The sequence below is a fragment of the Mandrillus leucophaeus genome, unplaced genomic scaffold (genome assembly GCF_000951045.1).
Source record: "Mandrillus leucophaeus isolate KB7577 unplaced genomic scaffold, Mleu.le_1.0 Scaffold588, whole genome shotgun sequence".
Taxonomy (NCBI): domain Eukaryota; kingdom Metazoa; phylum Chordata; class Mammalia; order Primates; family Cercopithecidae; genus Mandrillus; species Mandrillus leucophaeus.
Genome location: NW_012106341.1, coordinates 1,702,248 through 1,716,433, shown reverse-complemented (window position 1 = coordinate 1,716,433; position 14,186 = coordinate 1,702,248). Strand labels below are relative to the sequence as shown.

At 38.5% G+C, this 14,186-nt stretch overlaps 1 protein-coding gene across 2 annotated transcripts in view; it reads left to right on the top strand.

Annotated features, from left to right (window-relative positions):
- The window catches only part of DOCK4 (dedicator of cytokinesis 4), a 491,532-nt gene that overhangs the window by 252,162 nt on the left and 225,184 nt on the right, over window positions 1-14,186 (top strand). For both annotated transcript variants that reach the window (XM_011999203.1, XM_011999202.1), the window contains exons 9-10: window positions 10,604-10,685; window positions 11,529-11,589. In XM_011999203.1, coding sequence (XP_011854593.1) covers window positions 10,604-10,685; window positions 11,529-11,589 — 143 coding nt within the window. The remainder of the gene's footprint in view (window positions 1-10,603; window positions 10,686-11,528; window positions 11,590-14,186) is intronic.

Sequence of the window (14,186 nt, the reverse complement as noted above, 5' to 3'; positions counted from 1 at the left end):
TCTGCCTACATACAGGCTTTCTGGTTTCATGCTCCCTATTTCTGTTGACCAGATCCTATCTCTGCCTACTTTTGGTAACTTCTCTAAGGAACTCGTTTTTTAGTGAAATTCTTAATGAGTTCTCTAGAGAGAGATTCAAGCAAGTATTTTTCTCAGTTTAGTTATACAATAGGCCTTTTTCTAAGGATTTTACTTGAAACAAACTTTGAGATATCTAAGGTCTCAAGTCTTCTGAACTTAAAGTCATGGCTGTTTTTCTTAAATCAACAGTCAATCAAAATCATTTCTTTACTTCACCAATTGCTTAATCTGGTAATAGTACAGAAGATGTGAAACAGCAGCTGATCTGAACATTATTTATAATTTTAAAGAGTATTATATTCCTTTTTTTATTGAATTTTACCTTCCTAAAAACTCTTCCCTATAATTTTACCTTTCCTAAAAACAAAGGTATTTGTTTCAGATATCTTTATTCTTCTGCAAAGACAAATAGCATGAAGTGCTTTACAATCATCCTGACTAGTAAGAAAGAATTGGCTTGTTTTTCAAAATTGGCAATGGAATTGGCTATAGCTTAAAAATGTGTCTCCTGTTGTATCATTCAACTAAACCCAAATTCTTTATGTGCTAACAGAGCCATCACATCATTTGGTTGCATAGTCCTCAACACTCAATTATTTGTAAGGTGAATTTGGGCTTGAGCATTAATATTTTTAAAAGAAAACATCATCTATCTCCTCTTTAGGTAAACTCTGGAAACAGTTGTATCAGAGGTCTTCCTCTTTCCATTGCCCTTTAATCAGAAGAGCTCATGACTCTAAGTTTGCTTTAGTTTTAAAATTAGAAGGCACATTAATAATCTTATCTGGGAAGACTTGCTTGAGAAGTTGCTTTCATTTATTGCCAAGGAAAAACTCTGTCATTTGTGTTGTCATGTGGTTGGGAGGAAGAGAGGAAAACTCTTTGACCCTAAGATACCAGGCGTACATTCCCTGTTTTCTGTTATACATGACTATCATAAAACACAGTCAGCAATTCTGATGAATTAAGACTAGGGCTTTTGGGTAAAAACAGTGGTCCTTTAACATAGCCGGGCTTTAAACAAACAGGAAGCTTTTAGGTCCATCCTGACTCAGTCAGTCAGGATCTCCAGGGTGGGGCCTGGGCTTTATACAGCTCACCAGGAGAATATTGTACACAATCAGGTTGGTGCAAGGGTCTTGTATCAGTTCGAACCCTGAGAGCGCCAACAAACAACACAAGGCATAGTGGAGCAACACGCTGCATAAAGCGCCTGGGTGCAGACGGGCTGAGGCCTAAAATGGCGTTAGCCCCAAGTGAGGACAGAGCAGGGGTTTTAGAGTCGTCTGTAAACAGGAAGTGTCCCAGTCTGATGTGACAGCTACGTAGTACCCGGACGCTCTCCCGCTCCATCTTTAGGGGGTATGTGGGTATGTGTCTTACGGCCAGCTCTCTTCCTGCTTCTGCTATCTTGCTGACGCACGCTGCTGGGCCTTGCACCCTAGGACTGGGCCTGAGGAGGGAGGAGTTATTCATTCCCTTAAGCTTTCAGGTCTGGAGGAGAATCTTTCAGTTGGGAACCGCTGAATTAGAATGGGTCCATGGGTCTCTTCTGTTTACCACTGATCATTCCCTGTACATAGGGCATCTATTCGCATGTCCTTCATCTCTGCCATCATGAGCACCAAAGCTCTGTAGTCCAGCGGCCACGGCAGAGCTGCCAGCACACCTTCCAGCTGCTTCCCAAAGTATCTTGCCTGGACAGAGGTAGCACCGGTTTCTTGGGGGCATAAATACAGCAATTTATAGTGCAGGCTGAGCTTTTTTGAATTGTCCTTTGCTACTCATTCTAGGAGAGAGCACAGTAACAGCTCTCTTTACAATGTTAGGCAGAAAAGTAATTTTTTCTTTAACCCTCGTAAGTTCTTACTTGGAATGGTCCTCTTTATCAAAAGACAAATTAAAAAGAGAAACATAGAAGTTTACTAACATGTATTTTTCGTACATTCATGAGGTATATTAATACCTAGGGAATGAGAAATTCTCAAAGAGGTGGCTTTGAATTCCAGCTTATGTAGCATCTTCAAGAAAGAACAGTAAATTTTGGAGAAATGATAAGAGCAAAGAGGACTTGAAGTCCCTAAGGGAGGCAACTTCTAGGAGGGCAAATAACTGGCAGACAAAGGCTAGTTGGTAAAGAGTGTTGGTAGGGATACCTCTGGTGCCATCTCCAGGCCTGTAACGTTTAAAGTTGTCATCAGTGGTTAACCTTTGTTCTCCCTGGTAGAAGAAGGGGCAGGTCCATGACCATGCCACCCTGAATGTGCCTGATCTTGTTTGATCTCAGAAACTAAGCAAGGCCAGGCCTGTTAGTACTTAGATGGTATAAGAGAGGCAGGATTCTTTTTGTTTTTGTAAATCTATGCATTGCCTTTAGGCAATTAGAGAGAAGGCAGAGAGCTTTCCAGTACCTGCTTCTTAATTGCCTTTAGCTCAACAATTCTTATGCCAAAGAGGCATATTTTGGGGTGCCATATTTTGGTCTCCCACAGCAGATTGTTGGATGTATCTTACACTGTTAGGCAATCAGAAAACATTTGACAGGGCTGGGCTTGGTGGCTCATGCCTGTAATCCTAGCACTTTGGGAGGCCGAGGCGGGCTGATCACGAGGTCAGGAGATCGAGACCATCCTGGCTAACACAGTGAAACCCCGTCTCTACTAAAAAGACAAAAAATTAACCGGGTGTGGTGGCGGGTGCCTGTGGTCCCAGCTACTTGGGAGGCTGAGGCAGGTGAATGGCATGAACCCAGGAGGCAGAGGTTGCAGTGAGCCGAGACTGCGCCACTGCACTCCAGCCTGGGCAACAGAGTGAGACTCCATCTGAAAAAAAAAAAAAGAAGAAAAAAAAAAGAAAACATTTGACAGAATGCAGGAGAAGCAGCGAAATAGAAACAATTCAGATCACCTTACATTTGTGTTCTATTGCCTTTTAGGGAGAGGCTCTAGGGTCAGCACTGCACTGTGGAACCATCCTCTTAGCTCTTCTCATTATTTCTTCATCCATCTTACCACCCCTTAGCTTCTGGTGTGTCTCCCTTCACACCTACCCAGTGTAGAATGGGTATTAATTGTTATCCTCACACTCCTCACACAGCATAGTTAATTTTTTTTTCTTTTTTTTAGACAAGGTCTCATTCTGTTATCCCAGCTGGAGTGCGATCTCAGCTTATTGCAACCTCCACCTCCTGGGCTCAGGTGATCCTCCCATCTGAGTCTCCTGAGTACCTGGGATCACAGGCAGGCACCACCCCACCTGGCTAATTTTTTTTATTTTTTGTAGAGACAAGGTTTCACCATGTTGCCCAGGCTGATCTTGAACTCCGAGGCTCAAGTGATCTGCCCGTTTCTGCCTCCCAAAGTGTTGGGATTTCAGGCACGAGTCACTGTGCCCAGATTAGCATAGTTCAATTTAAGACAAATGACTGCTTTTTCAAATATGTTACATGGGTTTTTTGTTTTTTAAATTGGTTCATAGGAGTATACAAAAAAAATGACAGTTGTTTTTCCAATTAGTTTAATAGAACATGACGGTCTAAATGTTTTCTCTTACTATTGTTCTTTTCGGAGACCATAAATCTATTTCAATGATATTTAAATGTTGAAAATTAGTTTACAAGCATTCTTTGTAATTTTTTGTGGATTGATTAGCTTGCTAATCTTTCTCACAACATGTTTAACCGAAGATATTACCCAGTAATATATTTTTAGGTAAAAGTACATGTTGTATAACTTTTGTGTTCATTGAATCACTAAATAGTTTTACTTCTTATGTGAGGTGAACTATAAAAGTGATCAATATAAATCCATGCAGAAAAATATAACAATTTTTATATGAATCTATAAAAATATATTTCATATAAAATATCAAAATTTTTGATATTGGCCTTCCCAACTGAAGGGTTACTTCTACTGAGTGGCTTACAAGGAGGCACAGAGGACAGAAGCATCCTACTGAGAAATAGAAGAGAAGCCATCAGGACCTTCAGATCCCTACTGTGCCTCCTATATTATTTGCATAACCAGGAAGAACATTTCTACCACACTATGCTGTGAAACACACTCGTTATAATTAGAGGTCTTTTTGAGTACATCAGAATATCAGTAGTTCAACTGAGCAGTTGGTCACAGGTATAATCTCTGTAAACACAGATATGTTGTGGCTTTTTTTGTTGTTTGACTTCATGCAGTTTTGTTCGTGTGTTCATTTATTTGGTTGATTTGTTTTTGTTGTTGTTGTTGTTGTTGTTGTTTTGAGTTCTTTTCCCAGACAGGGACTTTGCTATCTTGCCCAGACTGGACTTGACCTCTAGGCTCAAATAATCCTCCTGCCTCAACCTCCTGAGTAGCTGGGACAACAGGAGTGTGACACTATGCTTGGCCATTTGTACTTATTGTGTTTTAATTTTACTAAGAATATTCACACGAAAATCTCTTGGTTTGTGTGACATAGTTAGTCTTGCTCTTCTTTGTCCATTTCTTTCTCTTTTTTTGAGACAGGATCTTACCCTGTCACCCCATGGGAGTGCAGTGGTGTGATCATGGCTCACTGCAGCCTCGACCTCCCAGGCTCAAGCAGTCTTCCCACCTCAGGCTTCTGAGTAGCTGGGACTATTCAGGTACTGAGTACCTGGGACTATAGGCACATGCCACATGCTTGGCTGATTTTCTTTCTTTCTTTCTTTCTTTGGTAGAGATGGGGTCTCACTATGTTGCCCCAAGTTGGTTTTGAACTCTTGGGCTCAAGTGATCCTCCCAACTCAGCCTCCCAGAGTGCTGTGATTACAGGTAGTGAGCCACCAGGTCATGCCTTCTTTGTCCATTTCTGAGGTGCTCTGTTCTTTCAAAGACAGGGTTGCATTGTAGTAAAAAGCCGAGACTCTCAATTCAGACTCTGGAATTTAATATCCTGGCCCCATCCTTGACTGACCACACAACTTTGGCCAACTTACTAATATCTCCCAGCCGCCACTTTGTCACTGGGGTGACAAATGGGCACGACAGTGGTTTCCACCTCCTACTGTGGTGAGGAGAGTTAAGAAGAGCTATGTAAGGCATAAGTCATAGGGTCTGGCACAGAGTACACATTTGCCTTTATGATTTCTCCCAGGTATCCTTATTTATTTTTTTATTTCATTATCCTGATTTCATCAAATAATTGTTGGAAGAAGAAAAGTTATAAATAATACATAATTGTGATTTATTATTCTCTATTTCCAAAGAAAGAGTCATTTTTGATTTATAGTTTCATGATTTATAATGACTCATACACAGAATTCAGGTGGACACTAAATTTATCCTGCAGAAAGATTGCCTCTGGAAGATATCAGTATATGGGGAAGTCAAATAATGAGTTTTCTCTGCTGTTAATAGTATCAACTCTCACTTCTCAGTGTTTCTTGAAATGTTCTATTTGCTTATTCATTCTTTAAGAAGAGGAAGACAGTATTCTCATTTGAAAACGTATCAGTATAGTTTTTTTATTACTATATGTTGAATATAGTAAAGATATAAAATGTTCATGAAGACAGCATTAAATGGAATAATGTGGAATCTTGAGCTGCCATGAAGTTAATATGAGCATCTCAAGTCGGGTCGTGAGGCATCATGGATTGAAATACCTTTTTGGAGAGTTTCATACATTTCCCTACCATAAAGCAAAGGACATGATGGAAAGGTTGGTAGAGAATTAAATCTTTCCAGTTATTTGAGTGTTACTCTATTTTGTCCTAAAAGATTGTGTTTGGTTAGTCTTATCAAACATCTGGGAATACCAAATCATTCACTAGAAGTTGAAGATACAAAGGTTAGTACTCATGGGCCTGTATTCTAGTTGCTCACCATGTAATAGGAAAGAAACATATAAACCTCTCTTCCACTTAGGAAAAAGGTCTAAATGATGTATGTAACGGAGGTACGCATATTTTGGAAGGACATTTTTTAAGTTTACAAAAACTAATTTTGTCATCTGATCATACTTACCACAGAGTTGCAATAGAACAGACTTAAAATAGACTGTCAAAAACATATTTCTGTGTGGCCACAAAAGTATGTGCAAAATATTTGGAGAATTTCAGAAGATGTGCCAGAATGCAATATTACTGACCAGGCACAGTGGCTCATGTCTGTAATCCCAGCACTTTGAGAGACTGAGGCAGACAGATCACCTGAGGTCAGGAGTTTGAGACCAGCCTGGCCAACGTGGTGAAACCCCATCACTACAAAAAATGTAAAAATTAGCCAGGCATGGTGGCATGTGTCTGTAGTCCCAGATACTCTGGAGGCTGAGGCAGGAGAATCGCTTGAACCTGGGAGGCAGAGGTTGCAGTGAGCTGAGATTGCGCCACTGTACTCCAGCCTGGGCAACAGAGCAAGACTCTGTCTCAAAAGAAAGAAAGGGAAAAAAAATGCAATATTATTGACTTGTTCAGTTTTTCTCTGGGCATTGAAGGCATACCTTCTGATATTCTCCAAACATTTCAGTGTGGGTGAGTAATTATAATCCAAAGATTCCAAAATACGTTATTATAGGTCTTTTTTCTGTACAAAACCATTTGCTGAGTGATCAGTTGCTGTATCACTAAAGCAGAAGACAATTTGATTTGAGTTGGTATAACAATAGCATGTCATCAAATGAATAAAAAGGATTTTTTAATTGGCCATAGATGTTTTCCTTTTTTTTTTCTTTTTTCTTTTAAAAGAAGTCTAGCTTTTAAAAGAACTGCACATGACTTATTTCTCCATAGTACCCGTTTTCAATCTATTTTGATCTCCCCCTTAAGGCATGCTTAAGCTAAGGTATATGTCATTGGCTTAGTACATATTGATATTCTTTCTGAAACAGGATATGATATAGTATAATACTTGCATAACCAAGATTATGTCTAGACTGGTGAAATTAAAATAGTGACAGAGCAAAAAGGATCTCTTTCTGCAATAGAATACTTTAGGAAACATTGTTTTCCAGAATATTGATGAAATGTACAGATATAGAATTGGATTTTATATCAGCATTAAAGTTAAGGTTTTAATATTGAAAATGCCCTATTGACTTCTGTATTTTAATCTTATTGGTGTCCATCATTTTAGACTGACCAAGATAATGTGAAATTTGCTTTGAATGTTTCTGTAGAGGTAATAATGAGGAGCTTCAAACCTAATTACATCTCAAAAAATATAAAGTAGAACATACTGTCTGTGATATAGGAGAGGGGAAAATGCTCATATTGCTTATGTTTTATGCTAAAATGTAATCAATAAATACATTAGTAGGTAACTGATTCCTAAGAAACAGACTAAATGCCATCCTTAAACCTTAGTAGTTTTGATTAAGTAAAGCTGAGTTCTTAAATCTTTTTGGAGTTTTGTTTGTTTAATAAAATAGTTTGTTTCTCAAGTCTTTTTTTTTTTTTTTCTAAGCATGTTTCATTAAAGAAAACTACTGCCTGGGTGCAGTGGCTCAAACCTGTATTCCTAGCACTTTGGGAGGCCACCTGAGGTCAGGAGTTCAAGACCAGCCTGACTAACATGGTGAAACCCTGTTTCTACTAAAAATGCAAAAATTAGCCGGGCGTGGTGGCGCACACCTGTAGTCCCAGCTACTTAGGAAGCTGAGGCAGGAGAATCACCTGAACCAGGGAGGTGTAGTTGCAATGAGCTGAGATCGCACCACTGCACTCTATACTGGGCAACAAGAGTGAAACTCCTTCTTGGGAGAAAAAAAAAAGGAAAGAAAACTACCAGAGAACAATTTCAAACCAAAGACCTCTTTGAAACCTGCTAAATCAAGATTCTGACTTCTTTCATTCCTATTAGCCCAGGAAGGGTATGGAGAAAGTTACCTTGAACTCTTGGGGCCAGACTTGACTACTGAGTGGGTGCCCCAGGCAAATGATGGCTTCTCCTTTATCTCAATATTCTAGAAATATTTACTCAATATTTCTCTAGAGAAGAAGAGGAAGTTACCTTATAGCATTCTAGTGGAGTGCTAAGGTTTTGAATTAATACATGGAATAGAATCCTTGCTCAGCCACATACCATCTCTGTGACCTTGAGTAAAATTATTTACTGTTTCTCAGTTTTCCCATCTGTAAAATGGTCATGATAGTAGTACCTATTTCCTAAAGGCATAATGAGGATAAAATGGGATAATTTATGTAAAGTCCTTGGCAGAGTACCTGTCAAATGGTAAATTCCCCAAAATATATTACCTGATAATAGGTTAAAGTATAATTCTTTTGTCCCAAGATGAACTCTTGCACATTTCCTTTTCACTGATTTTAAATTTGAAGTAGTCCAGGCCTGGTAGCTCACGCCTGTAATCCCAGCACTTTGGAAGGCCAAGGCGGGAGACTCATCTCAGGTCAGGAGTTCGAAACCAGCCTGGCCAACGTAGTGAAACCCCACCTCTACTAAAAAAAAAAAAACAAAAATTAGCCAAGTGTGGTGGCACACAGCTATAGTTCCAGCTATTCAGGAAGCTGAGACAGGAGAATCACTTGAACCCGGGAGGCAGATGTTGCAGTGAGTCAAGATTGTGTCACTGTACTCTAGCCTGGGTGAAAGAGTGAGACTCTGTCCCCCCAGCCAAAAAAAATAAAATAAAATAAAATGATAAATTTGAAATAATAATGAATTTTATTTTACTGTGAAGAGAGCTTACAGTCATTTTCCTTGAATTATAGTAAATGATAATTGGATAAGATTAATTTATCTCTGCACCCTTGGTTGTAGCTATCATTCCCAGCCTCTGGTTCGGAATAATATCGCATGTGAACTTTAGCTTCAATTGAGGATACTTACAGCAATTTTTATTCTCTTCATGCATGCCTTATTGGCCATCTGTTTTCGGGGGAGAAATATAGGTAATAAAAGTGAAAATGGCCCCATAGAAATATGTATTGGCTGCCCTTTCTCATATGAGAAGTCAGAAATAGGCATAATATAAGTAAAAAGTGAGACAAGCCAGGTAGTTGATTCTGTTAAACATATTTATCTAGACTTAGATCACCAAAGAGAATAAGTGTTCCAAAACAGCCATAAATTCAAATTCATATGCTTCCTTAGAGATCTGTTTATGGTTCTCATATCTCCTCTTATATGTATTTGAATGACAGAACCATTATTTAAGGCAAGGATCGGGTGATAACATGTTCCGAGCCTTTTATTAATGTCCTGTTCTCCGTTTCTCTGCTCGTTCCCTAGACTGAAGCTACACTGACCAAAGCTACATCATTTTACATTCTGTAGATGTTGGTTGTGTGCTCATTGCCTGAGGCAGCCAACTATTTAATTCTGTCATTGGTACCAGGATATTGAAATTCAGTTAAAATTTGAAGCCCACAGTAGCTGGTAGATTAATTTTTTGTGGATTTATATTTGTTTTATTTTGTTGAACATAAATAGTGTCACACATTACCTTGGATCTAAATGGCATCCATGGCTAGGTGCAATGACTCACGCCTGTAATCCCAGCACACTGGAAGGCCAAGGCAGGCAGATCACCTGAGGCCAGGAGTTCGAGACCAGCCTGGCTAACATGGTGAAATGCTGTCTCTACTAAAAATACAGAAATTAGTCAGGCATGGTGGCATGCACCTGTAATCGCAGATACTCAGGAGACTGAGGTGTGAGAATCTCTTGAATCCAGGAGGCAGAAGTTGCAGTGAGCTGAGATCGTACCACTGTCCTCCAGTCTGGGTGACAGAGCAAGACTCTGTCTCAAAATAATAAAAATAAATAAATAAATAAATGGCATCCATAAGTATTTATTGCTAGAATTCATGGCTGATCAACAGCATTATTTATGTTTTCATTAAATCTAGGTGGCACTGTATTTTCTTTTTGATTATATAGATGAGAGGTTTCTGTGTTGCCCAGGCTGGTCTCGAACACCTAGCCTCTCCTCCTTATGCACAAGGACAACAGGCCTGAGCCACCGCAGCTCCTGGTGGCACTGTATTTTCAAATGCAAGTTCAGTGGGGGTAGTTTGAGATCTTCTGTTCATTTGTAGACCAAATAAAATTTAAGTTTCATTTTTGAAATCTCTGCTTGTGTTATAGATTAGAGACTTATAAGACCATAAAATATGAAACCTTCTAATAGACAGTTAGCACTCAGAATGTCCTTAATGCTAATTAAGTAATGTGACATAAAACATGAAAAAGAAATCTTAGTTACAAACACATGAAACATGTCGTATTTTTCGCTTTTAGTGCATTTATTTCTGCTTTTTGGAATAATGATATTACTGATATAAAATTGTACTCAAGTCTTTCAAAAGTTAATGTCTGTTTGTATATAGGTGCTTTCTGCCTTTGCACTTGCTGTTTTGCCAGTTTCATCAGAAGTGAAGCAAATATTTGTTGTCTTCGGAGCTCTCCTAATTTATATAAAAGCAATGTTGATGTTAAATGAACAACCTAACGTTTAGCTTACCTGTTGTGATGAAGAGTAGTTACAGAGGGATAAATCTTTAACTCTTAAATAATTTTCAAATTGTTAAACGGTTTTTCTCTTGTAGTGAGAGATTTTTCTTGAGGCTGAATAGAAACGGGCTTCCCAAAGCCCCTGATAAACCGGAACGACATTGCTCCCTCTTTGTGGTGAGTGGATCTTGTTTCATTCATAAGGCAGATTCATCCAATTATGATTCATACTATTTAGGAGAAATAAATTACTGTGAGAGAACACAGTGAATTTGCTTTTAAACTTTATATAAATAACACACAGATTACATTAGTGCCCAGAATTCTGAATATCACCTTCCAGGATTACTTTAATTCCGTTAGTGTATTACTGCTTCTGTTATACTATTACCAAAGTATAACAATGATTGCCGGGCACAGTGCCTCACGCCTATAATCTCAATACTTTGGGAGGCCGAGGCAGGTGGATTATCTGAGGTCAGGAGTTCAATATCAACCTGGCCAACATGGTGAAACCCCATCTCTACTAAAAAATACAAAAATTAGCCAGGAGTGGCGGCGGGCACCTATAATCCCAGTTACTCAGGAGGCTGAAGCAGGAGAATCACTTGAACCTAGGAGGCAGAGGTTGCAGTGAGCCAATGTCGCACCACTGCACTTCAACCTGGGCAACAAGAGCGAAACTCCATCTCCAAAAACAAAAAACAAAACCAGTGATCACGCTCGGCAAGACACCTGGTATTTAATATGTGCTTAATAAATGTTTAAAGAATGAATGAGTGAGAGATTGAATCAATAATGCTTTCTTCTTTAAAGTATTACTTGGTATCAATTGACCTAAGGTTGATTGTAATGATATTTTTAGAACAGGATTTAAATCACGTACTTCTGCTACAAACATTCCATTAAGAATGTCTGTGTTCATCTCTGTCTGTCTTCTTTTATTTGTGAAAATAAAATGCTCTTCCCTTTAAGTGCAGCTCATGTCTTCCAAAATAACCAAACTTTGTTTGTTTGTAGGATTTGGGTAGCAGTGAGCTAAGAAAGGACATCTATATCACCGTGCACATTATCCGAATCGGTAGGTATAGCACTTGTCAGTGCAGTAGGGGCAAGGAACAGAGAGGAGAAATGCCGAGAGGTTTCTATGTTGTGATTTATTTGCTGTCTGAATTAGAAAGATATCAAAGCCAGATTTGAATCCAAGAATCACAGAAGTTGTGAATTGTCCCCTGACCTTCCCAACCCCACGTATGACCTCCTCACCTACCATAAACAGATTCTGGTCTCTTTTAATATAAGTAATTAAGAAGTTTGTTGTGTTTCATTTTGTTCTGCTAGCCTTCCTAAACATATTTGATTCAAAAATGTTGTGTTTGTCTGTTAAAATTCTAAATTCTGTTAGCATAAAATGAATTTTTCAGAGCTGAGTTTCCTATAAGTTAATGAAAGCTTTATAGAAATTGGCTCTACATAAATTTTCCAAAGTGCAGAATGCTTCAGAGCGTTATTCCAGAAGGTGCTTCAAAAAACAGGCTGTGAAATAGTGAATACTGAATGTTTTTTTAACTTGTATAATGTCATCAGCTTATTGAAAGGTCTGAGAAGTCCTAAAGGGAAAAATAAATATGCCTATCTAACTTTGTTGACCCTAGTTTTCCTCAAATTTGATTTGACTATGAATGAAAACAGTTATATAATGTAGCACTTACTAACATCTTGCAGAACCCACTTTGATGTTCTGTGATGAACTTGCTCAATGAAACCAGAATGTGTTCCCTCATTTTTACACATAAAATACCTCTAAAAGCAGGCATTTTATGGCAGAGGAGCAAGGTGAAATGAGGAATGGTGTAACCTACACAGTTTTTCCATTAAGTCTAACCAGTCATTATTGGGAATTTGTTCCCACTTCTTCACTAACTGTACTCCGTTACTAGCCTAGGAATACTTCTGTGAGATAGTAATATCTTGCCATGCAGTCCTGCAAGGTGATTTATTTTTATAGGCTTTGGTTTTATGTATACGATGACTATATTGTGCATTGAGTGAGACTATAAAAAACATACTTTCATTCCAGCATAGATTTTCTATATGTTTTTTCTCATAAAAATCTACTCTGAAAACCTGTTTTCATTTTATGCTATTTTTGTATTTGAAGAACAGTAGAAATAAAAAACAGATACTTTTTTTGTTTTGTTTTTTTCTTTTTATAAATGAGTCTATGAAAAAAATTGGAAAGAATCTTTGAAAAGGTTAGAAAAGTTAGAACCCATGCTGCTGTTTTCTTATGAGATAAAGCCTGTCTGTTCTCAAGATGGCAGAGGTAGTTTGTTATTTAATCTGTGTTTGTTTAAATTCAAATGTAATACCAATGGTTAAAGTAAAATATGGTTTTATGTATCTTCGTGTAAACATTGCTAAAATTTTAATATAATATCTGACAGCAGTAAGAGAAAAAGTAAACCACTTTTGTTTTCAGAGATTTCTCAAAGATATCTAGGGGTTTGGGGTGGTAAAAAAAAAAACATGCAGCAAAGTTAGTATGTGCCCTTCTGGCCCATGGACTTCACTCACTGTGTTATTGCCAAGGAAGCTGCCTCAGTAGTACTGCCCATCACAGGGCAGCCTTTCAAATGCTTGGTGTTTGATTTGTAATTGCACTTTTTATTAACATTGTTATGATCATTAAGTCATTAAAATGAATGTTGAATCAGAAATTGCCTCTCTATCCTTGTCCTCAGTTTTGGGCAAATGAATACTTCTCTAGGATTATTGCAAAAAACTTTTACCAGTTCAACATTTTGAGACCAAAGGAGAAGTGAGATTAAGGTAAAATACACTATGATAGGTTAAGATTTAGTCTGCCAGCTCCCTTGATGGAGTGAAATTGGTGGCAGATTGTTGTCTATCAGAGTGCTAGAAATGCAAAATGCTTGTTCCTCAGTGCCATAAAGAAATAGCACTCAACTGTAAATTTAATTTTCTCAGTAAGGCAATTTTTACTTTCTGCAGAAAGGGTGCCTCTCACAGATGGAACAATGGTGAGAGCACACCTGGACAGGGGAGGGAAAGGAATTCTTATTCCTAACTCAGGTAGCCCCTACTGATGTGGTGTTCCCCTATTTGCTAGGACTATTTGGTTGGACTGCACAGTCTAAGCTAGTTCCAATTGACTATGTTGAAAAGAGCAGGAATACAAGCCAGAGTGTTGGGGTGAGTAGTTTGGCAGGAAGGATGGTTAGGCACAGGTAACTAAAGGTGGCTTAGGTCAGAGCAGGTAATCAGGGGTGACTCAGGTCAAAGCAGATGACTGGGATGAGTCAGGACAGAGCAGGTGACCAGGGGAACAGATGTGAACTACTGATCAGAACTGGCAGGTAAGTTGTTTACTGAAAATAGAGGCAAGGCGGTAAAGAGAACCAGAAAGTTAAACTTTAAAATGGAGAATCAAAGAATGAGAGAGCTGAACATACTGGCATACTGATTATTTGAAGAGAAACTTGGGGTTCACTATATTTAACAAGGGACACATACTTCTTACAGAATGTCTTTTGTACCTATTTAGTAGGAAAAGGGCATGTTGGCCCTCACTGGCTGCAGAAAGCAGGAGCAATATCACCTCACTTCTGGGAATTTAAGTCCAGCTCTTTAGATAGATGGAGAGGAAAAAAAAAA